The sequence below is a fragment of the Oryx dammah genome, unplaced genomic scaffold (assembly GCF_014754425.2).
Source record: "Oryx dammah isolate SB20612 unplaced genomic scaffold, SCBI_Odam_1.1 HiC_scaffold_28, whole genome shotgun sequence".
Lineage (NCBI taxonomy): Eukaryota > Metazoa > Chordata > Mammalia > Artiodactyla > Bovidae > Oryx > Oryx dammah.
In genome coordinates this window covers 9576624-9601366 of record NW_024070212.1, presented here as the reverse complement: position 1 = coordinate 9601366, position 24743 = coordinate 9576624, and the positions used below count along the sequence as shown (strand labels likewise).

Here is a 24743-nt window from a genome sequence, read left to right as displayed (position 1 = left end):
GGAGACAGCTGTGTTAGGTAAGGGGACTGGGCAGGCAGGGTGGTGCCCTGATGGGAGATGGGGCTGGTGCCTGTGCAGTGACAGTACCAAGAGTTGAAAGGGCTCTGGCAGGAGAGAGCTGAGACAGGAGGGTGAGCCCCAGGTTCAAACGTCACCCTCTCAACATTCACGGTCTGAGTCACAGGCATGTGCCTGTAAGAGCTCTGGCACCTCCTGCCCCGGCCCTTGCTTCAGCCCCTCCCTGAGCCAGCATCTCTAGCTCCTTGCCATGAAATGCCTCTGCGCTGGGTGCGGAGTGGGGACAAAGATAAGACTGAGCTAAGACAGCATGCCAGAGGGTCACCAAAAAAGCCAGGAGACCCCAGGACAAAGGGACCACCTGGCTTAGGAGGGTTGGCCATGAGAGAGATTCCTTTCATTTCTGTCTCCGACCATCATACTGCTCACAGCTCAGAGCCCCCATAACCTATTTTGTTCCCCATTTAGTCCAGAGCAGCCACATTCCCATAGCAAGAAAGCTGGACTACCCCTTAGAGAAGTAGAATAGATTTAATCTATAATTCAGAACTGTCTAGATTAGCAGCAGTTATGGACATCAAGAGCTGGGGAGGAACCTGCCCCCCTTGAAGGCATCTTGAGGGGCAGAGGGGTTCCCTCAGTTCACAGAAGTGTTGACTGGGATGTTAGCTTTGCGCTCAGCTTCAATGCAGTACTTCTCAGGAAGGCCGGTGGCTCTGCAGGGAAAACAAAGGGTGGGCGTAAGGGGTGGGGATGGTGGGGCGGGGACCAAAGAGACAGCAGAAGCAGGCTTAAAGAATCTAGGGACCTGTATCCCTGAGCCTGGTCCCACCACCCATTCCCCAAACACATCCCTGTCAAGCCTCCAGCATCCTGCTAAGGAGTTCCCCAGAGAGCCAACCAAGGAAGTCCCAGCTTCAGAACATTCTGCAGGAGCCCCCTTCAGAGGGCAGCAGCCCATGTGAGCCTGGAGTCGAGCAGGAGGCCCTCCCCACGCGCCTGTCACCGTCGCTGGGGAGGAGGGGACCCCAGTGCACCTCAGCTCCTCGAGCTTTTTCCTCTTAATGTCTTCAACGCGCTCACGCCGCTTCTGGGCCTCCTCCTTGAGGCGCCGGCCCTCGTCGAAGGTGGCGATCCGGGCCTGCACCTGCTTCTGCTGGTTCTCCCGCACCTGGCGCCGGAGCTCGTTGGCGTGCTGCAGGCGCCCCATAGCCTTTTTCTCCTCTTCCAGCCGCTCCTTTTCAATCTGCTCTCGCTGGGCCCTGAAGGAGGGACATGGGCTGTCGAACGGGCTAGGCTGAGCTGGCCCAACCCAGGGAAGGGTCTGGGGGAGTTCCTGGCTGGGCTCCTCTAGGAACATGCTTCAGAGACCAAAGCCCTCCCTTACCGTGGCTCAGGGATCAAGCCCAAAGGCTGTTCCCAGCCAAGCCCAGGTTCATGGGCATGTGACTCCGTCATGGGCATGTTTAGAAGGGCCCCTTGCTTGGCCTAAGTCTCTGCTATTTTAATTTTTGAACAAAGGTCTCTACATTCTCATTTTTCACTGGGCCCTATAGATTTTGTAGCTGGCCCTACACCCAGGATTTCACCCACCGGAAACTATTTATTTATTTTTGGCTTTGCTGGGTCTTCATTGCTTCTCAGGCGTTTTCTTTCTTTTCTCTAGTTGCAGCAAGCAGGCTACCCTTCAGCTGTGGTTCACAGGCTTCTCACTGCCGTGGCTTGACTTGTTGCCGAGCACAGGCTCTAGGGCGGGCAGGCTTCAACAGCCATGGCACATGGGCTCAGTAGTTGCAGCTCCCAGGCTCTAGAGCGCAGACTCAGTAGTTGTGGCACATGGACTTACTTGCCCCGCAGCATGTGGGATCTTCCCAGACCAGGAATCGAACCTTAATCTCCTGCATTGGCAGGTGATTCTTTATCACTGAGCCTCCAGGGAAGCCCCAGTGGAGGCCATTGTCCTACTCTGCTCTCTGGTGACAATGCCCGACTCCTCTCCAGCTTGTTCTGAGATATCTTTCCCTCTCTCCCTTACGTCCCTGCCATTATCAGTAATAATGACATTAACAAAACCAACAAAGAGGATGCTTAGGAAGTTCAAAGAAGTAAAATCTGTGATGTTGGCTCTCCTTAATTGCTGGAAGAAGAAGGAACTTTGCCTGTTATCTCTTACTGCTCCAACTCTAAACTTCTTTCAGGAGCTTCTTCCACAAGAAAACTTAATTGAACCCTGACACCCAAGAGAAAATGGCTAATGTAGACCAGATATGTTCAGAAAAAAAAAAAGCTCAAATGAAATGCATTCACATCAGAGGAAATGCAATCATAGGCCATCTTGAGCTAACATCTTATTTCTTTCTCAGTGTAATCAAAAATAAAATGTAAAATCATCTTAGGCCAGGATGTCTCAACTGAGGTCACTCATACCCTAACCAAGAGCACCACTTCCCTGACTCACTTCCTTCAGTCGTCTTCCAAGCTCCGCCATGCATGGTGTGTCCTCTCAACTCCGAGCAACTCTGTTTTTGTTTTTTTAATTTACTTATTTGTCTGTACCAGGTCTTAGTTGTGTATACAAGATCTACACTGTGGCGTGCAGGGTCTAGTTCTGACCAGGAATCAAACCAGGGCCCCCTGCTTTAGGAGTGTGGAGTCTTAGCCACTGGACCACCAGGGAAGTCCTCCAGCAACTCTCTTACATCATGCAGATACCTCCCAAATGTCTATACCTTCTACAGAGGCTTCTCAGTTTATCAAAACTGCTGACACTTCTATGAAAGCAGAAGACTCTCCCCCCTGCCTTGCCATTATGTTCCTATATAGAAAACAGCTTTCTATCATTTCACATGATGTGAAACAGGGTGGAAACGGGGGACCTGTATGTGTCACCAGACAGCCCGAGGTGGCATGCAATCAGAAACCCGAACAGGAAAGGCTCAGTCGTTCTACAGGATTGGGGCTAGGATCCTGGAGCCCGGCTGCATTACCGTCATCTGGGGACTTTGCAAAACTACTGGTGCCTGGGCCTCACCGCAGAACCATTCAGTGAGAATCTCTGGCGGTGGTCCCTGAGCACCAGTACCTTTTGAAAGCTGCCAGGCATTTCCAAGAACCACTGAGTAGGGTAGGTCAGCTATTTAGGCTTAGTCAACAGGCTGACAGTTAAAGGCATCGCTCTGTCCAAAAGCAGGAAGTCCATATATAAGCCATAAAGGAGGCTGTGCTTTTGAAGTAGGAAAAGCTCAATTGCTGGCCATGGCAGAGATGCTCCTAGCACTTGGAGACACCCACCATGGTGATGACGTGGCCCTGGAGACACTAGGTCCCGATGCTAACCTAAAACAAAAGATGAGCCTGAACTTCTCCAAAGGGCTGGTCTAGCATTAATAATTGACTAGTCCATGTGCTCCAGGTAAACAAAGCAAAGAAGGGACAAATGGGTCAGTGGCAACAGTAGGGCCTTAATTTCTTTCCATTAACATGTATTAGTGACTGCTAATCCAAGAAGGCAATGGCACCCCACTCCAGTACTCTTGCCTGGAAAATCCTATGGACGGAGAAGGCTGGTAGGCTGCAGTCCATGGGGTCGCTAAGAGTCGGACACAACTGAGTGACTTCACTTTCACTTTTCACTTTCATGCATTGGAGAAGGAAATGACAACCCACTCCAGTGTTCTTACCTGGAGAATCCCAGGGATGGAGGAGCCTAGTGGGCTGCCATCTATGGGGCTGCACAGAGTCAGACAAGACTGAAGCAACTTAGCAACAGCAGCAGCAGTGACTGCTAAAGGCAACCCAGCTGTCCAAGAGCACAGAGGCTGGGGAGGGCAGATATCTAAAAGGCAACCTGGAGTCCAGGGGCAGAAGCTTTGGGGCCATTAAGGAAACTGCCTTCATCAGGTGTCTGGAGACCATGGCATGACCCTTGAGGGCAAGGAGAGCTACAAAGCCAAAGGACATCACAGCCAATGCAGGTAGGCTGAGGGACCACAGTCCCATACAAGTCCAAGAACTTAGCTCTGGCAAGGACGACGATTCCTACAGACTGTTCTGTCTCTGCCCAGGAATCCAGGGGCCTGGTCTGGCATGCAACTAACTGGGGCAGTAGCAAGAAGGACCGAGAGCATATAGACCACGGAAGCTGGGCTGCTCCACTCAATCTCTACCTACCTGAGCATAATTTCTGCAATTTGTACCACTCTGCCTCAATTCAAATTTCGTTTGTTTCCTTTATTTGTTTAATTTTTTTGGTTTAAGCTTGGCTGCACTTCACAGCATGCAGGATCTTAATTCCCCAACAAGGCAGTGACGTGCTAAGTCCTAACCACTGAACCACCAGGGGATTCCTCAGTTTGTTTCCTTTAATTTTTTTTTTTTTTAAATCTTATAGAGTCTGAACCAGAGTCAGAAGAGAGTCTTTCCCAGTTAGGCCAAAACAGTTAGAGCTAGGAGAACACCGCAGGGGCCCAGTCTGGTGGTGGCAGATCTAACTAGTAGAAAGTAGAGCCGCTGAGACTGCTGGCTGCCTTTGGGGAGGAGGAGGGAGACAGAGACAGTGAGAGATGTGAACACTTAACTTCCACTTAAGGCTGGAATTACCATTGAGCCAACAGAGAGAATAAAAGTAAAAGGATAACAAGCTGGCAAGGCAGGAAAGATGGATGCATATAGGTGAGGTCCATCCAGATATGAGTCTCTAACATCCTTCCTATATGAATGGGCAAAGATGGTGTTTTATTCATCTCTAATATCAAGACCACAGCATCCAGCACAGAGCCTTGCATTTACGTGCTTAATATATATTTGTCAAATGAATGGCAAAGACCTCCCTTAAAGCCCTGCTCTGATGACTTGTAACCCAGAGCTGTGAGTTCTTCTCTCTCTGTTCTCAACCTCTCCTGCTGCAGTTTCAGCCCAAACTTGCTGAGGAACATGGAGACAGAGATGGCAGAAGGGCCCAGAGTTATATCTTTATTCATACTTTTAATGCTCCTGGGTAAATAATCCCAATAATCCCCAATTCCTTAAACACTTCCAGGTGCTATTAATATATTTCCATTCTCTAATAAAATTCTTGGCTCAAGTGTCTTTGAAATATTTCAGTCACACATCGAGGTAGAATGCCCCGCATCAGCGCGGTCAAGGTGGCTATGCATCTATCTATGGACATGCCAGAAGGCACCTGTCCACCCAGTATGGACCGTCCCTGCACAGTACTCGGAAAGGAAGCCGAGGGTCCCAGCCCCTCCTACCGGAGAATCCTCTCGAACTCATCCCGGTCCCGTTGCACCTGGACAGCCAGAGTGTGCTCCTTGAAAGCCACCTGTTCTAGTCGACTTTTCCGCAGCTTGGCCTCTGTTTCCATCTTCTTCTGTGCGTTTTCCTTTTCCTTTCTGCGCCACTCTCTGTCGGCAAACTCCTGATTGCGCTTGGCCCGCAGGGCATCCTGGGGAAGGAGAGGGTGGGGGAGGCCAGTGAGGGCGCAAAAAACACCCTCGTGTCCCTTTAGGAAGACGCCTGCTCCAGCTGACCCAGCCTGCTTCAAGAAACCTCGGGTATTTCTCTAGCAACAAGATTATGCTAAGAGAGAACAAACAGAAACCTGTCATAGAACTTTCAGGTCAGAAGATACCCTGAAGGGTCATCTTGTCCTTCTCCCCCCAACCCCACCAGCTTATCCCAGTTCTTCCCCTATACCTCAAACACCTCCAGGCGGTCCTGCGATTGCTTCTAATTTTAAAAACTGCTAATGATGGAGATACCACAGTCTCCTCCTCCCGTGACACATTTCAATGGTTAGTTAAGGTTGAAAGTTCTTTATGTGGCAGCCAAAAACTTTCTCTTGGATGTTAGGCAGGTAATGCACTCCTCAATGCTTGCTGCCATAGGTGTGGGAGCAGGCCCACCCCTCCATCCTCAAACCACTGAAGCTGAGGTACCTCGCATCCTCTCTTCTATACCCTCACCCTTGAGGCTATTTTACAGGCTGTCAAAGGACTAGTTAAGGGGGTGTGAGGGGCTGAGGGAAGCCAAGATCGAACAGGTACCTGCTCTGCCTGGTAATCCTGGGCCTTCTCCTGCATGGCCCTCAGGCGGGCAATCTCCTTCTCTTTCTCCCTCCGGATTCTCTCCTGCTCAGCCTCAAACTCTGCTTCTCGGGCCTGCCAGGAAGAAAAGACCTCATAGAATGGCTCCCATCTGCCCCAGCCTTGCAGAAAGAAACTGAGCCCCTGTCTGTTCAGTATGCCCCCTACCCCTCCCTGACTCCGTCTTTTAAAATTTATTTATTTTTAATTGAAGGATAATTGCTTTTTAACTGAAGGATAATTGTGTGACTCCTTTTAATGTAGGGCAACATGACAAGCAATGCATAGCTATGAAACTAATCAGCATTTGTAAGATGCTTCAGTGCTTACAAAATGTCTTCTCCTGTAATATCCCAGAGAGTCCTCACAATGTCTCATGAGATAGATATTCAATATGAAAAAACTAATGCTCATAAAATTCAAGGGTCCTGTCCAAGACTGCACAGCTTGTAAACCACCAGACAGATTCACCTACAGGTGAGCCCAGACTTCATGCTGTGCCCTCTACTTCACAATTTCCAAATTGTAAGGCCTCTGGGCCAAGTTTCTAGAAATAGTAATGGTGGCTTCCTGCCTGTCTTATAAAGTACAGCAGGTGGAAGTTATCTCCTTAGTCCTTGGGCAAATGGCCAGCCATATGATGTCCGGTCCCCCCGTGGTTGGCAGTTACCTAAGGAGTGAGCCATCAAAATTAGTTCCCTTTGCCACTTCTCTGAAAGTGCAGACATAGCCCTAAAAGCATTCCATATGCAGCTTCCCAGCTACCATTCTGGGGTATTCATAAGACGAATGGCTTCAGTTGGGTGGAAATGTGATCACCCCATAAAAAATGTTCCTTAGCCTTGTTCTACCTGTCTAGACTTCTGTGCACCGCAGTGCGTTATCTGCTGTGAAGTGTGCATGGCTGGATGTGTGTCAAGCTGGTCTCTTTGCTCAGCACTGCCCTGTATGGCAGGGCAGGGAACTCTGGAGGCTTCCACCACCAATCTCTGCCTTCGGGCAGCCTTTAGGGGCAGCCTCAGCTGTAAGAGTGGAGACCACTGTGAGGTCAGGGAGGGGCTTGTGATATCCTTGGAGACTTATGGTGGGTTGTAGTCATGCCCAAGTGCCCAATCCCTTTACCAGTCTCCACCTCTCTCAGCTCCTTCTGCTAATGACCTTTCTGGGTATGAAGGTCATACATTGTCCTCTCCTGGTCAGAAATCTAGGGCAATTCCTCATCATTCCACACTTGCGGTGCTGCTCAAGGTCCAAGGCCTCCCCAACAACTGCTCTCAGCTCTCCATCATCTCACCACCTCATTTCCCATCACAACCACCAGAGACTCTCTGCTGCAGCCAATAGACCTGTTCACAACTCCTACACATGATTGGCTTATTATCACCACCGTCATCCACTCAGGAACAGCCGCTGACGTCCATATGAGGTACATGGTATTATGCTAGGTATGTTCAGCCTAGTCGGATAACTGGACACACCGAGGCATTTAGGATCTTTTCCATCACTCAGTTACTAGGTTTGCAAGAAGTGAGTGATTAGATGAGACAATGCACACAAAGCTCTTAGCACAGAGCCCGTGCACAGACTGAGCACTTGATAAACGGCAGTGGTATGATCGTCACTATGCAGAAACCCATGTTCCAAGTCTTGCATTCTCACTGTTGCCTGCATATACCTGGCATTCAATGAAGAAGCCAGAACCAATAAGCAAGCTTTGTTGAGCTTCATTTTCTGTGGTTTGCATTTGGAGTATTGAGGTATATCAAGCATGCCTTTTCCAATTGTACCAGCACCCTCCCCCAGTAAGACTTCCTTAGAGAAGGGTGGTGTCATCACAGAAGCTCAAAGCCAGGAGGGGAGACAGGACTACCACATGAGGAATTGAGTAACTTTCCTCCCTTCTCTTCTGACAGAAATCCATGTTCACTCCATCTAGACCATGTCTAAAAGCTTTTTTCTTTGCCCTCCAGTCCTCATAGACTCCAATCATGTCATCGCCCCAGAAAGAATCAATGCATTCAGGAGCTGCACATCTCTCTGGAACTGTTCTCATGCATTGCTCTCTGCGCCACAGTGTATATGTTCTGGTGGTTGAAGTCTCTGCTTTCCAAATCTAGCACCAAGTAAAGGGTGCCCAAGATAGGAATTTTAACAAGAAATTTACAGGGCAGCTGACTTATAATTACTGGAGATATAATTATCCAGGTCATGAGGAATCCACAAAATCTTCACTTTCACCAACAGTTTTAATTTTCTTCCCTACCTGAACCTGACCCTCATCCCAAATTCCAATCAAAGGTGTTAACAAGGATAACATGCTAATTAGGGTGTCCTTTGCAGGCTATTCTCTGGTAATGAACAAGGAGACTGGCCAGGTAGAAAGGGAAAAAGAAGCCAGGCCCTTGAACTAAGGATGTGAATTTTCAGGCTGATGACGTGGCTGCCTTCTGTTGAGTTCACTCAGGACTCATGCCTACCCCTCCCTGAGACAGACATTCCATTCCTGCTCAGAAGTCCCAGGCATCAGAAGGCGGGTCCCTACCATCTTCTTCTTGGTGAACTCCATCACCATCTGGTCAGCCAGCTTCTCCTGAGCCAGCAGCTCTGCTTTCTGCCTCTGGGTTTCATCGTTGATGCGTTTGATCTCAGCCTGCATCTTCAGCTTTTGCTGGTGCCTCTGCTCCAGGTCCTGCCACCAAAGGGAGAGAGCCTCAGAGAAGAAGAAGAGAGACAGAAAGATACTGGCCTACCGGGATGGAGAGACACGGATGGAGGCAGGGAAAGAGATGCACACTCTGCAGTCTAGTTCTCATTACTGGCCTCGATTCAAACTATTCTTTCCAGAATCATCAATGACCGCTTCTAGCCAAACAGCCCTTGGCAGTCTTCATCCACGTTGACTTTGTGGCAGCCTTGACACTGTTGATCTCTATTCAGTCTCAAGGAGTAAAGGCTCCTAAAATTCTACTCAGTGTCTCCCACATGTCAGGCAAAATCCTATCACTTGTTCATAATGTTTTCCTCTTGCCTTCAATTCCCTTCTCCTATTCTAACCCAAACTTTTGGTCTCTGTTCAATAATGATAATTAAAATAATAAAGTATGACACTAATTGAGTACCTTTTTTGGGCCATGCCACAGTATCTTAGTTTCCTGACCAGGGAGGGAAACCTTGCGCCCTGGAGTGGAAGTGCAAAGTCTTAACCACTGAACCACCAGGGAAGTCTCAGGGAAGTCTATTCTTATGAATAGAAAGTACTTCATATAACTTTATATAACCTACCTCTAATCCCTAAATGTACCCCCAAACTCTGAAAATTAGGTCTTGTTATCTTTCTCATGCAAATGGAAAAACTGAGGCCCAGAGTTTAAGTGACTTGCCCAGGACCATAGAGCTAATAAACTCCAGAGCCCAGAATTTTGGAACCTGGTCTATCTTAATTAAAGTTCCAGTTGTCTCTGGAACTCTGACTTGATTTCCCCAAGTTTTCATTCTCTCTGCATTTCTGAATTCCCTTTGCACCTAGGATGGTGATATACCTCCTAGGATTTGATTATATGCTGCTTTGTGGGGCCCACCCACTTCCTGAATGTTCATTCTGTCCCAGCCAGAGGACAGGGACCACGTGTCACACGTCTTCTCTTTCCCAATACTGAGAGGAAAACAGCAAACACTCAATAATGAGGCAAGGAAGATGGGGAAGAAGGGGAGAGGCAAGTGAGAAAGGGAAAAAAAAAATCTCAGAAGCACAATGAGTAATGGAGATCAGAGTCCACATCATCATGAGTGACAAGATCCCTTCTAAGAAATGAGCTGGAGCCTTTGAAAGCGTCCAGTGGTCAGACCACTTCTGAGCACAGCCCCAGGCCCTGATGCGGAGGGGCACCGGGATCTTGTGCTGGATCCTCCCTATCCTCTCAAACTTGGACTCCTTGCTTCAAATTCTCGTACCTGTCAACTCACCCCACCTCCCACACTGCTCCCAGACGCCTCCACATCTTCAAAGACTAACCCCTGCTAGTCTTCCAGTCCTATCTGCCCAGCTTCTGCCCTAATGCATCCCAGGCAACGCTGCTGCCCTCCCCCAGCTTGGCTCGCTGCCCTGTTCAGGGCCCTTCCTCCAGGGAGCCTCCTGAACAGAAAAGCACAGTGCTGTCTGCCTCCCGCCAGGTCTGTGTGGTGCCTGAGTCATGACCGCCCGCATTCCCTCAGCCTCCACGCACCAGCCTCCTGGCTCACTCCACAGTCCCTGTGCTGCTGCTCCAACTCCCACAGCCTTTCTTCCTCATCTCCCTTTCTTCCTTTCCTTCTTACCTTTTTTTCCCCCATCAGTTTTAGGCCTGATATTGGTATTCAGAGTGAAAGCAAAAGTGTTAATCCTTTGTCGGACTCTTGCAATTCTGTGGACTGTAGCCCACTGGGCTCCTCTGTCTATGGGACTATCCAGGCAAGGATCCTGGAGTGGGTTTCCATTCCCTTCTCCAGGGCATCTTCCCAACTCAGGGATCGAACCCGTGTCTCTTAGGTCTGCCTACATTGGCAGGTGGGTTCTTTACCATCTGAAGGTAGTATTTAAACCCACTGTCCCTCAAAGCTAGAAAAGCTGCTGACTTCTGATCTATGACATACATATAATAATATATTCATTAACTTACTTCTTTGCTTATTTACTTTTTTTGGTTTGTTTTTGTGGGTTCATTTCATTTTCAAGAAACCAAAGAATTTTCCCTGTTTCTCATCTTTGAAGCCATTGCAAAGCAACCCCATATTGACTCCTGACACTCTCTCCATCTTGCTAGCAAGGTGGGAAAAACTGGTGGCTCAGCTGGTAAAGAATCCACCTGCAACGTCCAAGACCTGGGTTTGACCCCTGGGTTGGGAAGATCCCCTGGAGAAGGGAAAGGCTACCCACTGCAGTATTCCGGCCTGGAGAATTCCATGCACTGTTCGCAAAGAGTTAATGCAGTTCTAAACTGGTGAGGCAGAGGTTTCTATCTCTGCCCCATAATACTTCCTGGAGACTCAGGGAGTGCCTAGAAGGACAAGAAAAGGACAATGACATCACACCTGAGCAACTGTTGGCTCAGCAACACCTGGAAGTCGCTCAATGAGCCCCTGCGTGTGTTCTCAGTCGCTTTAATTGTCTCCCACTCTGTGCCACCCTATAGACTGTAACCTGCCAGGGTCCTCTGTCCCTGGGATTCTCCAAGGCAAGAATACTGGACTGGGTTGCCATGCCCTCCTCCAGGGGATTTTCCCAACCCAGGGATTGAACCTGTGGCGTCGCTTGCATCTTCTGCATTGCAGGCGGATTCTTTACCACCAAGCCATCTGGAAAGCCCCCTCAGTGAGCCCACCAATGCCCATTCCCCACAGTGAATTTGGGTTCTCTAGTATTCTGCATGTCTACCCGAGACCTGTCCTTTCTGGCCCTTTCCTGAACCAGGAGCTTGGCCAGGTCTTGTCTGTCTTCTTGGCCTTGTTGGTCCCCTTCTCAAGCAGCTCACGAAGTTGCCTGCCCCCTCATCTTCCCTAGCCATCCAGTGATCTGCCTCCCACTTCTCACACTGTACCTTAGACTGCAGGTGCTCTGAGAAGCCTTCATAATTAAGAGGTCCCCTCCCCATGAGACCCAGCCGGGCCCCCTGTCACTCCTCACCATCAAGTGCACTGAGAGATGATGACTCAGTCATCATAAATATGGGGGAAGAGGAGAACAATAAAGGAATACAGGTTCGATGAGTTAAATGCACCATTAGGCAATAACCTGGCAAATCAGAATATGGGGCATTCTTCAAATCAGCTGGCCTGAGTACTTCAAAATATCAGTGTTATTAAAATCAGTGAATGGATAAGGAAACTCAGCCAGATCAAAAGAGACTTAGGTGAATACAGTGTGTAAATCCTGATGATTCAATCCCTGACTGAATCCTGGTTTGGAAGAGAGAAAACCATGGCAAATACATTTTTGGAACAACTGGGTAAATTTGAATGTAGATTAAATATTAAATGATATTGTAGAATCGTCAGAGTCAAAATTTTGATGGGGGGATATGATAATGGTACTGCTGACAAGCCAATGTCTTTGTTCTTCAGAGATACAAGTTGAAGCATTTAGGCAAAGTGTCAAGATATGGGAAACTTACTTTCAAATAGCTTAATAATAGCAAAATATGTATATACATCTAAAAGAGACAAGCAGCTCCATGGAATTAAAAATTATTAAATATAGGTGAAGCACTGATCGGTGTGGTACAGTTCTTTCAACGTGTCTATGTGTGCAAAATTTTTCAAAAGTAAAAGATTGAGGGGGAAAAGAATAAATGCTCCAAATGCTGGCCATGTACTTCCTCTCTGAGCCAGGAGCTTTCATATATTGCAAAAGATCCAATAAGGCCAATAGAAGGGGATTTTTTTTAAGCCTACTTGGTTTGAGTAGCTATGTTATTTATTTCTTATGCAATGGAGATGCCTACTAATTTTAGATAGGCTAACAGGAAAAAAGGTTTGGCTTGTCCATACAATTAATGACACTGAGATGCAACGTACCTTGGGTGAGGTAACAGCAGGGAGCCTGGAACTAAAAGACAGCTGCTGTTCATGTACAAAGTATACAATATCCCAAGATAATTTAAGGAAGACAATAAAACATCCCTATGTTTATTTGTGCAAAGCATGCAGCAATATCTTTTCTTGATGTGTCCATTTACACAGATATGTCAATTCTGGACCCCAAATCCCAGGAAGGCAGGGACAGTATCTAAATCACTGCTCATCCTCATGAGGCCTCAGCCAAACAAGTGTCTCATATGGCAATAAAAAGTTGATGGTGATGGTGTTGTGAAATGTGCATGTGTCTGATGGAACATCAGCCCACCCACCCCCAACCCCACAGTGTCGGAGGGCTTTGTTGCTGGCAGAACTTGGCATGATCTGTGCAGCCCAGTTACCCTTAGATCCTCCTCCTGGAGCTTTTCCATGTATTCCAGCATCTGCTCCTTCTCCTGCTCCCGCTGTTCAGCAAGCAGCGATCGCTCCTCCTGGTTCTTTTCCATCTGTTCCACAATGTGCCATCTTCCTCTGGGAAGAAACAGTGCCACGGTGTCTTAGAAACCAAGAGTCCAGGTCTCTGTTCTAACCTCCACCCAAATAACATGCGCGATGGGAGGCATTGTAGGGACAACGTGATGAGTGCCCCCTAAATACCACTATGTTCCGCGAGCGGGGTCAGTCCTTTCTCTTCCGAGCTCCTAATTCTGGGGCTCACCCTTCCTGAGATTCCCTCTCTTCATTTGTTGGTCCAAGAGTGTGCCCATAAGATACCTTCTCCTTTCAGTACCTGAGGTCTTCTGAAATCCTACCACCTCCCAAAACTTCCCAAAATAATCAGAGGGAGTGACCTTCCCAAGCTGATTTCCCAGAGTTAAGAAGCCCACAGTAACTCCTTTCTCCGGAGCATCTGCTCTCACCCCGTGTATCTTTTCGTTCCACTCCATCTACCATGCCTAGTTAGCTAACTGTCCTTCTTATATCCAATCTCATATTTTAAGACCATCGGCTGCTGGTGTACAGGGCTGAGTCTGAGGAATTCTCTACACTCAGCAGTACCCTTGCTCAACAACAGAAAGCAGAGAAACCAGATTCTAGAGTCAGTGCAGCCAGTGACTCCCTCTGTGTTATTGGGATGTCAACAACCTTGGAAGCATCTAGATCCCATGATCTCTGAGTAAAGGCTGGGAGAGTGGGAGAAGACACAGAGGAGGACAAGTATCTGTGGGAAGGAGTATGACATTGACATGCAGATAGTACTGTTGAATGGCGTCATGACTCCAGATGAAATACACTAGAGCAATGAGCAAAAAGAGTTACACGGAAGCAGGTTTAGACTCAGTATAAGGACCAGGTGAAATCATTAGAGCTGCCTAAAAAGGCAGGGATTTCCCCTTCCTTGGAACTGTTCATGCAAAAGACGAAGAGCCATTTAGCCATGAAATAAACTTTTCATGGGAGCCTACTGTATGGACCAGGTACCTGCTAGAAGTACACAGATGAACGGCGCAAGAGAACAGAATACAAATGGGGAGAAAGAACTGCCATTCAGTGTGGTACAAGGACTATTTATAGGGGCAATTCTTGTATTATATGGTTGGCATTCTAAACCTGGGACACTATGATTCTATCATTTACCTGCTTTGGGATTTGTCCTTTCCTGCAAACTGGAGGGGATTGAATTTATTCATTCTAACTTGTATTAGGCATTTACTACAGTCCAAACATTCTGGTAGGTCAGAAGCTACAGAAACAAGACAGGGACCCTGTCCTCAGTGAGCATACAGCCTGGTGAGGGTCAGGGAGCCCCAGCACAAGGAGGGGCGTGTCAGACCACAGACACAGTGTAGGGGCCCAGAGCAGGGAGGCTCCAAGCTTGCCCAGTGAAGTCAGGGAGGTTTCTCAGGGGAGGGGAGAGCAAGGCCACATTATGAAGGAAGAGAGAGCATTTTCTGGGGTGGGAGAGGAAAAAAGGAAAGAGAGGGTATTCAAAGCCGAGGGAACAACAGAAAATAATGAGATTATATGAAGACCTGGCACGCTGGGGGACATGAAGGAAAGGCTCCTAGAATGGATGGCAAGAAATGATGCAGAATGAGGGTGAATCAGGGCCGTGTTGTGAAACACCTGTTGTGATCTTAGAAACAAGCTTGAAGACGTTCTACAGTTGTTTGGGATTGGACATGTACACACCGCTGTGTTTAAAATGGATAACCAACAAGGACCTACCAGATAGCACATGGAACTCTGCTGAGTGTTATGTGGCAGCCTGGATGCAAGGAGAGTTTAGGGGAGAATGGATATATGTATATGTATGACTGAGTCCCTTTGTGGTTCACCTGAAACTATCACAACATTGTTTGTTAATTGGCTATACTTCAATACACAATAAAAATTAAAAAAAAAAAAAGTTCTGTGGCTTTCTGAATCATTCCATAAAGGTTTTGTGATAATAACAAAGGATGATAATGACCATTTCTCATGTCCTTCTCTGCAAGGCTCTATGGTCCTAAAGACACAAGGAAAAGACTTAGAGAGGGAAATGCCAAAACCACCTCTTTACCGGATTCTCTCCTCCCTCCTCTTTCTGTCTAGCTCCTCCTGCCTTTGAACAGATTTCTGCCGCTCCACCTCCATCATCTGATCCAACCGCTTCTCCTCTGCATCCAGTTCTTTTTGGATCAGCTGCTTCTCCAGAATTTGGGCATCCCGAATGGCATGGCACTTGGCATTGAGGATGATCTGGAGAGTGGAATTGAACTTGTGGTACTAGGTCTGGGAGTAAGGATGGGGATGGTGGGGGGGTGGGGTGATACACCACAGGGATGTGGAAGCTGGAGTGGGGAGAAATGGGAGCAGAATCCTATCAAGTGTGCTCACAAACCCAGAAAAGCAATAGCATCTTTCAGGGTACTGGGTCTAGTGTTTGGGGCAGAGGGGGCGTCATGGATCACTCTTTGGGAATAAGATGAAAGCTATGGGTCTTCTCCTCCATAAAATTCACTTACATCTATACACACAAAATTTCCATAAAACTTTAGAAGTTCATGGTCCCCTTAGGGACCCCTGAACCTCAAATGAAGACCCCCCCCATTCTACTCTTCAGGAAAATAACCATTCTTGCAGAGGCCAAGCCACTGGATTTTTAAGCTAAAAGAGCCCAACCTGACACATAAGAAGATGAAAAAATCAGGAGCCATCAATAAGAGCTGTGGAGTAAAAGCTTTGGAAAATAAAAGGAAGCATTAAGGAGAGATTTGCCTGAGAGACAGAAACTCTGGATGAAGAGGGTGGGGAGTCAGCATTTTCCCTTTGGCCAGGAAGTGAACCACATGCAAATAAGTAACACAATAGAATTCAAACAGGCCTCTGGTCTTTATGCTCTGGCTAAAGGAAGCACTTTGAGAGCCACAAAAAGAACCCCATTGTCTGCACCACCGTATGTGGCCAGAATTGAAGGAGCAGGATAAAGATACAAGTAACATGTATTTTTCAACCCGCAGTTCGCAGAGTATCTCTCACATATTAGCATATTTCATCCTAATAATGCTGCTTAGTAGTTTCACCACCCTCATTTCACAAACGAAAAAAGTTTGACTCAGGGAGTGCAAGTGACTTGCTGACGGTCACAGAGCAGGCACTCCATAGATAGAGCTCTCCCTGACCCAAAGGCCAGCCCCTCGCCTTTCAACCCTGCACCCCATCTCTAGCCCATGCTTTCAGGCGTGTGAATAACAGATAAGAGGAGGGAGGGATTCCCTGGTGGGCCAGTGCTTAGGACTCTGTTCTTCCACTGCACAAGGCATGAATTCAGTCCCTGGTCAGAGAACTAAGATCCCGCACACTGAGTGTGGCAAGGTCAAAAAAAAAAAAAAGAGATGAGAGCAGGGAAGGAGAATGGAGAGCCCACCTTTTTCATATCCTTCAGCTCTTCCTCCTGCTCCATCCGCAGCTGGTTGGCTCTCTGCAGAAGGTTCTGTGCCCTCTCCTTGGCTGCCTCCTCCAGGTCGCTGAGCTTCCTGTTGTTCCTCCAAACCATTTCCTTCTGTTTCATGATTTTCTTGCGTGTGGTCACTGTGTCCTGCGGGAGCCACGCTGGAATCAGCGGGGACTTGCTCCAGCGCTCCACGCCCGGGGCACTAGCCTGGCTGTCACGGGTGACCTCAGATGAGTCTCACATCACCCCGTCACACTGTCACAGCCCAGAGGGTTCCCAGCCTGGCGTCCTCACCCCTCCCCTGGCCCCGCAGTTGCTCCCGCCAGATCTTTATTCTGTAACACATCTTCTTTAGCACGTTCACACCTTACTTCAGGGTCCCCTAACTACAGCTCCAAGTCTTGTGGGAGGCTGGCCTCTCCCCAGCGCTTCTCGTCAACCCCTACTCTGCGAAGGTGGGGTCGGGGTTAGGTACCACAATAGCTTCCTTCTCCTTCTTGAAGGCCTGCTCCCTGGCCTGGAGTTCTTCTCTAGTCAGGACGTGGGATGCCCATTTGATCCGCTCAAACTCCTCAGGGCTCAGGATAAGGGATTGCCCGGAAGGGTCCTTGGTGGGAATGCTGACACAAAGAATGAATAAAATTAGGCAGGGGTGGCGGTCGGGGGGGGGGGGGGGGGGGGGGGGAAGGGGGTGCTCTTAGCACTACTCTGCAGGCTGCTCTGCTCTCTACCCAACCCTCATCACCGCCCATCCTGCCTCAGAGTATCGGGCAGGAGAGACGGCGGAATGGATCCCCTGGGGACAAGCAGTCTCAGGCAAGGGTAGAGTAGCATCACCGGCTAAAAAAGGAACATTTTAAGGACTTTGTCTAAAAGGTCCGGGTCACACGTTACCTCCTCTGCACCCGCCCCCACGTACCCATACACATCCACCTCCTCCCCTCCGCTGTCCCTGCCTGTGCTGTGGGCAACGTCTGTTTGCCTCGCTAGACCACAAGCTCCTGCGGGATTCAGGCTCTGCCGTAACCCCATGGGCAGCCCGGTCTCTGGCCCAGCACTGGGCACAGAGTGAGGACTCAAAATAAAGCTGCCGAATTGAACTTTTAAAACAGATGATTCCTCAAGAATGACATAAAAAGGGCAAGGGCACGCCAGACGAGGATGAAGTGGAGGCCAGTGAGGAACGAAACCATCCCTGTGCCTCCAGCCCAGAGGGAAGCTTTGAACCCTAAATATTAATTAAAATCAACAATAGCCAGAGACATGTCTACAGACTTTTCTAGCTGCCCAACGCATTCAACAAACCAATAGGTAATTATAATGATTACAAACAGATGACAAACATTAGAGACGGAGCAGGGGAGTGGGCATAAAGCTGCTTCTGGGTGGGGCGTCTAACAGGCACATGGCAAACAGACGCAGATGGTCTGAGGCAGGAAGTGAAACCTCACCCCATAAAACTGGTTGGGGAGAGGTGTCCAGGAGCTGGACACACGAGTAAGTGGACTTGAGGCTTAGCCAAGACTTTGTGTTTCCCTGGGCGCTGTGGCCCCAAACAGCCTGGGATCTGGAGTGACTAGGAATGATGTGAATCTGAGACAGCATCTCGTGTTGTTCTCAGAACCCTGACAAGTTACCCGAGACTTTGCCGCCAACGTGTTTTTAGGACTGGACCAGTCCAAGAAGGAGCCCTTGGGACTTCACTGGTCGTCCAGTGATTAAGAATCTGCTTTGGCTTAGTAACACCCTAGAGGGGTGGGATGGGGACAGAGGTGAGAGGGGTGTTTAAGTGGGAGAGGCCGTGCGTAAACCTATGGCTGATTCATGTGCATGTTTGGTAGAAACCAATGCAATACTGTAAAGCAATTATCCTTCCATTAACAATACATTTAAAAAAAAAAAAAGACTCTGCCTTGCAAAGCAGGGGACGCCGGTTCCTTCCCTGGCTGGGAACTATGAGCCCACGTTTGGCAGAGCAACTAAGCCTGCACACTGCAACCACTGAGCCTGCGCACGCTGGAGCCTGACATCCCTCAGGACTCAAGGAAGATCCTGTGTGCCCCTACGAACCCCCGACTCAGCTAAACACACAAATAAATAAATAAAAGAGAAGGAGCCCTTTCTTGGGCCACAAGCGTGTCTGCAGGGCCGCTACCACATCTGTCCCTTCAGCGCCAGAGCTGACCAGACAGTGCTCTTGGACCTGTGGACCAGCCCTGCCTCCCCAGATCGCGACACAGGAGGCATTTTCTGGGAATTCAAGTTTTTCGTGAGTGGAGCCATAGTTGGAAGAACGGTTTAGAGAATGGAGCACCAGCAGAAGAGCTAAATCTCTGAGTGACAGGGTTGGCTCCCTTCATGTGACTGAGCTGGGCCTGACCCCACAAGAGGGGCCCAAGCAAGGGGGCTGCTGCAGTCAGGAAGCCGTGCTGAGCTAATCCCAAAGGAACCCCAGAGCTTTGGGGAATTTCCTCTTCTGGCCTCAGAGCCTGGGAAGAAGCCCTGGGACTAATTAGGCATCTGGTCAGTTTTTCCTTTGCTTCAGATTCTTGATGCGGCCAGAAGGAAATGACTCATCTGGACACTTCCCCGACCCAGTGCACTATTCAGGGCTCAGAAGGGACCCCCTCCCCCAAGAACCTACCCTCTACCAGCCCCACAGGACCCACAGTAGCCAGTAGCTGGGAATCGAGGGCAGTGGCAGTAATAGATACAAGGCGGGGAGAAGCAGGTCAAAATGGAGAAGAAACAGGAACCAAGAAACCAAAGGCAGGAAATGGATAGGAAAGAGGTGGGGTCTGCAGTGACAGGACGAGACCAGGTGGGCTCCCCCTCCCCCAACACATGTCCTCACAGAAGGGCTCCGTGCCCCGGGTACTCACATTAGCTCCCGGACCATGTCCCGGGTGATGAGCTGGATGCTCTCCGGCTTGTGGTCCAAGCCCAGTGCCGTGAGAGTTTTCCGAATGGCATGCTTATCTCGGAGCAGCACGATGGGGCTGTCACTCCGGGTCAGGGGCTGGGGGGTCAGGAAGGGCAGCTTAGAAGCTGGTCACCCTACTTCTTGCTGGTTAGCGGAGGGTGGCATCTCCACCCCATTCAGCATCAGGGGAAATCAGCTGGAGCCCAGACTGCAGGAGCACCCAGAGTAGCCAGGGCACTGAGCAAACAACGTGGCGGCCAGATGTGATCTGTAACGACCGGCTCTCCGAGAGCAAGGCTTCTCTATAACTCGTGCAGATACTCCCCGAGGGATGGAGGCCCAGGGAGAGGTTTGCTAGTGTGTGTCCATTCCTAACCTGAAACCATCAGGAATGAAAATTTGGGGTCTCTTGGTTCTTCTCCCACCATCATTTACAAAAGAAAAACTAATTAGCTCTCTTGGACCACACTGAGGGTCTTTAGCATACAGTTCCTTAGGGACACATTCAATCTATGATATTTGTTATTTTTAATCCTTTCTAATTATTCATTTACTTTGATCCCCCACCAAAAAAGCCCTATGGGGGAAGTTAGAAATATGTCTTGGTGGATCTGCCCTTAAATCTAATATGATGAGGCAGTCAGTGAGTTAGAATTCAGCAAGGAAAACACAAATTAGATACATGAGTTTTTTTCAACTTTCTGACCATGAAGGAGTTAGATAACAAGAAAACGAAATCATTTGTTTCGGGGAATTGTCCACACAGGAGAGGACTTCATGTGTCATGAACACCGTGTCTGCAATCCTGAGTGCAGGCAGGGGCATGGCTTAGGTGGAGCCCTTCCTGTCTGGAGTCCGGCACTGTGCACACCCGTTTCCAGAATGCTGCTGCCGCCTGGCGCCCGTCTCTGCTTCCAAGTGGCTCAACTCAGTCAGGTCACAGGCCGCTTCTGCCCTCTGCTGCCGGCTGGGAGGCTTCCGAGACTCTGGTCCAACAATAAGCCCAGAAGACTGAGCCAGGAATAGGCAGTGTGCCACTGCCCCCTTTGGCAAGCCGGCAGGACTAAATCTGGAGAAGTGGGCCATTTCCAAACCTGTCTTCACTTTAGCTAGAAGAGTCCCCATGGACTCAAGACAAATAAACAACATGACTGTAAGTGAAAGTGAACTGCTTTGATTCTTTCCCTTGTCAATAGGAAAGAGCTTCTAAAGGCAGAAAGATACCCATCTGGAACAATCTGGAAAGTCCTTTTTGATTCAAAGTGAGAAGACTGAAGGGTAAGGGTAGACATCAAAAAGACCCTGATGCTGGGAAAGATTGAGGGCAAGAGGAGGAGGCAACAGAGGATGAGATGGTAGGATGGCATCACTGACTCAATGGACATGAGTTTGAGCAAACGCCCAGAGACAGTAAAGGACAAAGAAGGCTGGTGTGCTGCAGTCCGTGGGGTCACAAAGAATTGGACATAACTTAGCAACTGAACTGCAACAAAGGGGAGTCATCAACTCTTCTCTCCCTGGTCCACCTGCAGCTAGTGGTGTTCACGCCAGTGCTTAAACCACTACTGGTGTCTTTCTTCTTTTTCCCTTTCCTCTATTTTTTTCTCTTTTTCCTCCCTTCCAGTTTTATTGGGACATAGTTGACCTACTGTTTCAGTTCAGTTCAGCCACTCAGTTGTGTCCGACTCTTTGCGACCCCATGAACCACAGCACACCAGGCCTCCCTGTCCATCACCAACTCCCGGAGTTTACTCAAACTTATGTCCATTGAGTCAGTGATGCCATCTAGCCATCTCATCCTCTGTCATCCCCTTCTCCTCCTGCCTTCAATCTTTCCCAGCACCAGGGACTTTTCAAATGAGTCAGCTCTTAGCATCAGGTGGCCAAAATATTGGAGTTTCAGCTTCAACATCAGTCCTTCCAATGAACACCCAGGACTGATTTCCTTTAGGATGGACTGGTTGGATCTCCTTGTAGTCCAAGGGACTCTCAAGAATCTTCTCCAACACCACAGCTCAAAAGCATCAATTCTTCAGTGCTCAGCTTTCTTTACAGTCCAATTCTCACATCCATACATGACCACTGGAAAAATCATAGCCTTGTCTACATGACCCTACTGTTTAGGTTTAAGGTATAGCATAACTATTTGATTTGCCATCATGAAGTGATAATCACAGTAAGTTTAGAGAACAGCCATCATCTCATATCGATACAAAACTGAAAAAACAGACAAATTTTTCTGTGCTGAGAACTCTTAGGATTTACTCTCTTAACAGCTCCAGTGTCCCTTTTCTTTCTCAATTGCTCACAGCTCTTCTCTCCACATCTCATTCTCTTGTTCTCCTCCCTTCCCACCTTCTGAATGTCATGTGTAACTAAGATTGCTCCAAGTAACACTCTGGCTCTCCTTCTCTAGTCATCAACCTCTTAGACTGGGTGATATTTGCAAATAAATATTTACTTGCTCGTTTTCCAAAGCAAAGTAACTGTTTTAGCTGAGCAGCTGGGAAAGAAGGATGATCTGTGTCCTACTCTGAGCTATTCTTGGATGGAGGGGGGGTTATGTTGAACAACAATTATGTTGTTCTATATCTGCAAGCCTGGGCAACTGGCACTCAAACGTTTCCATCACAGGGTGTTCGCTGAGCAGAGCAGACACTGAGGGTTCAGCAGTTGAGCCTCTGTTCAGCAGTTGAGCCTCCATTCAGCATTATAACACATCTTCAAATGCTGCACAGATGTAAAGATCTCAAGGGTGGAGGAAACCAGGTGGCCCATTTACACGGGCCCCACAAAGTGTCTGGGCTTGTCCACTGGAGGCTCAGAAACCCCCACTTCCTTCAGTCTGAGAGTTCCCTGGGAGAGGGGTGACCTGTCCTGAGCAACACTAGCCAGTTCAGGTCACTGCCTCCAGGTGACAGCTCCCTGGAGGGACTGAGTGACCGTTACCTTGATAGCTCCAAAAAGGCTCTCATCCACCTCGGAGCTCAGGGCTTTGGTCCGATAGCGAGGCCTATTCCTTGACCTGTTGGAAGCAGTAGAGGCGGAGCTCAGCACGCCAGCTGTGCTTAATGGCTGCAGGGAGAAGGAGAAATTTGGGCTCATCAGTACCGACCACCATCTGCACCCCGGGGAAGGTAGACGCTTCACCAGCCAGTGCTGAGGGAAGGTTGGGTGGGTGTACAGGAAAACACCTGGGTAAATCCTGAAACACAGGAGACGCCCTACAGGAGCAGTGGCTTCCCTGGACACCAGCCCAGCAAGAAGGAGGACTTCTGAGGTTTCTGAGCTGAAGAAGTCCAAGCCCTTGCACAGCAGGGAAGGAAGGAGGGCAGGAGGATGATTCAGTGTCAGCCCAGTTTTCGTTTCCCGCAAGCAGTCTTTTTGAGGCCACATGGGCTCTCCTCTCCAGAAATGCACAGTCTCATCACCTCCAACCTCGTCATCTGAACACCAAGCCCCCTTCACGGCTGATGCTACCATCTGACCTCCTCCATGCCCCCACCATCTCACAAGGTTACAGTAGGGATCCAAGGACACTAACGCTGAAAAGCACCTTGCACACAGCCGGCAGGTGGTTGATGCCTGATAAACTTCAGTGGATGAACGACTGCCAGCTGCAATCAGGCAAACAGGTTCACCCTGAAGTTGTGTCCACCAGGAGGCTCTGACTCTCAGGACTCCTTGAATGTGCATGTGCGTGCACGCATGCTCAGTCACTTCACTCATATTCGACTCTTTGCGACCCCAAGGACTGTAGCCTGCCAGGCTACACTCGATTTTCCTGGCAAGAATACTGGAGTGGGCTGCCATGCCCTCCTCCAGGGGAACCTCCTGACCCAGTGATCGAACCCACGTCTCCCGCATTGCAGGCAGATTTTTTACCACTGAGCCACTGGGGAAACCCCTTGAACATGCCTGAGTCCGTTTTTAGCCATCCAGTACTCTTCTCGGTTGGATCTTTGTCTCTCCCATCTAATGGGCTGAAGGAGACAGGGATCATCTCCGAGCATAGAAGCTGAAAACATCAGATAGCTGCCTTCCAAGCCTGAGCAAAGGGCCTAGGTGAGCCATCAGATCCCCCAAGCCTGACAATGAATAGAGAACGAGTGATATAAGAAGGGGAACATGGAAACCCCTTCTGATAAAGGCAGCAGTGGCAGTCACACCCTGTGTCTGGGGCAATGCTGATAAGGGCACCAGGAGCAGCTGCCACGATAAAGTGCCAGCCCTGGGGGGCGGCATCAAGGGTTTTTGCCAGGCCAGTGCCGGGTTGTGATTTGGGCCTCAGTTCTGGCTGCAGTTCCTGTGTGTTTTCATTTTCCAAGCCTAGCTGCCCAGCCTTGGCGTGAACTCTGTGCACTCTCCAAAATCCTCTCCATACATTCCCTTCTCCCTAAATTGGAGTTCTGGCTCTGTTGTTTATAACCAAGAACCCTGACTAACACAACCTCCATTCCCCAAGGTCAGTCCTGCTTCAGCTCAGCCTAAAGAGAAGTCTGTCTCCAGGGGGCGGTTTCTGTGAGGACTGTGGGACAACTCCAGGGTTACCCTAAATCTCATTCTGGAGGAGCCCCCATCTCCTGCAGTGCTCGGAGATGGAAGACCCTGTTGCAAAGGGCTGGACGCATCAGGTCGACCAAGCCTGAGAATGAGCAGCCGTCAAGGGGACAGGGTGGACAGGGAAATGACCGTGCATTCCAGGTCACTAAACACTGGACGATGTTTTGAATGCCCTCTCTAATCTGCCATGACCACGGAGAACTCCCTGCAGCACCTGTTCCACCTGTGGCAGGTTTTTGCAGCAAATCGGGCAATTATTCTCCGGCTGGCTCCATTCCATACAACAAGCATAGCTGTGTGTGCCCTTCCCTCCCAGCCTGGCACAGCCAGCAAAAGGCTCACAGAGGGCGCCTTGCTTTACAGCCTCTGTCAGCCCCAATACAGCAGAGCAGAAAAGCTTGCATTCATGAAAAGTAAATACAAGAGCCCCCCCAAGGATGCCTAATAACAGACTCTGAAGGGTTATTACATGGAGAGTGGGGAGCAACAGCTCCCCTTTCCACCAAAAATAGAATAAGAAGGAATGAATAGAATCCACAACAGGTGGGACTGAGGCAAAGCTTTAGGAATAACCTGAAAAGATGGAGGGCATTGGATCACAAGAGATGGTGTCAGTTCCAAGGGGAAAGGTGCAGAGTCTGGCATGTAGCAGGACCTCGATATGAGG

At 49.1% G+C, this 24743-nt stretch overlaps 1 protein-coding gene across 3 annotated transcripts in view; it reads right to left on the bottom strand.

Moving 5' to 3' along the window:
• Positions 1 to 534: 534 nt before the first annotated feature.
• Positions 535 to 24743, bottom strand: part of CFAP45 (cilia and flagella associated protein 45) — a 27885-nt gene continuing 3676 nt past the window's right edge. For 2 of the 3 annotated variants that reach the window (XM_040230139.1, XM_040230138.1), the window contains exons 2-12: positions 22463 to 22588; positions 19473 to 19609; positions 17066 to 17210; positions 16564 to 16734; positions 15217 to 15395; positions 13055 to 13184; positions 8647 to 8793; positions 6066 to 6179; positions 5271 to 5464; positions 1056 to 1280; positions 535 to 734 (exon numbers count right to left, since the gene is read on the bottom strand). In XM_040230139.1, coding sequence (XP_040086073.1) covers positions 656 to 734; positions 1056 to 1280; positions 5271 to 5464; positions 6066 to 6179; positions 8647 to 8793; positions 13055 to 13184; positions 15217 to 15395; positions 16564 to 16734; positions 17066 to 17210; positions 19473 to 19609; positions 22463 to 22588 — 1647 coding nt within the window. In that variant the 3' untranslated portion in view covers positions 535 to 655. The remainder of the gene's footprint in view (positions 735 to 1055; positions 1281 to 5270; positions 5465 to 6065; positions 6180 to 8646; positions 8794 to 13054; positions 13185 to 15216; positions 15396 to 16563; positions 16735 to 17065; positions 17211 to 19472; positions 19610 to 22462; positions 22589 to 24743) is intronic. The other variant, XM_040230140.1, reaches the window with a different exon arrangement.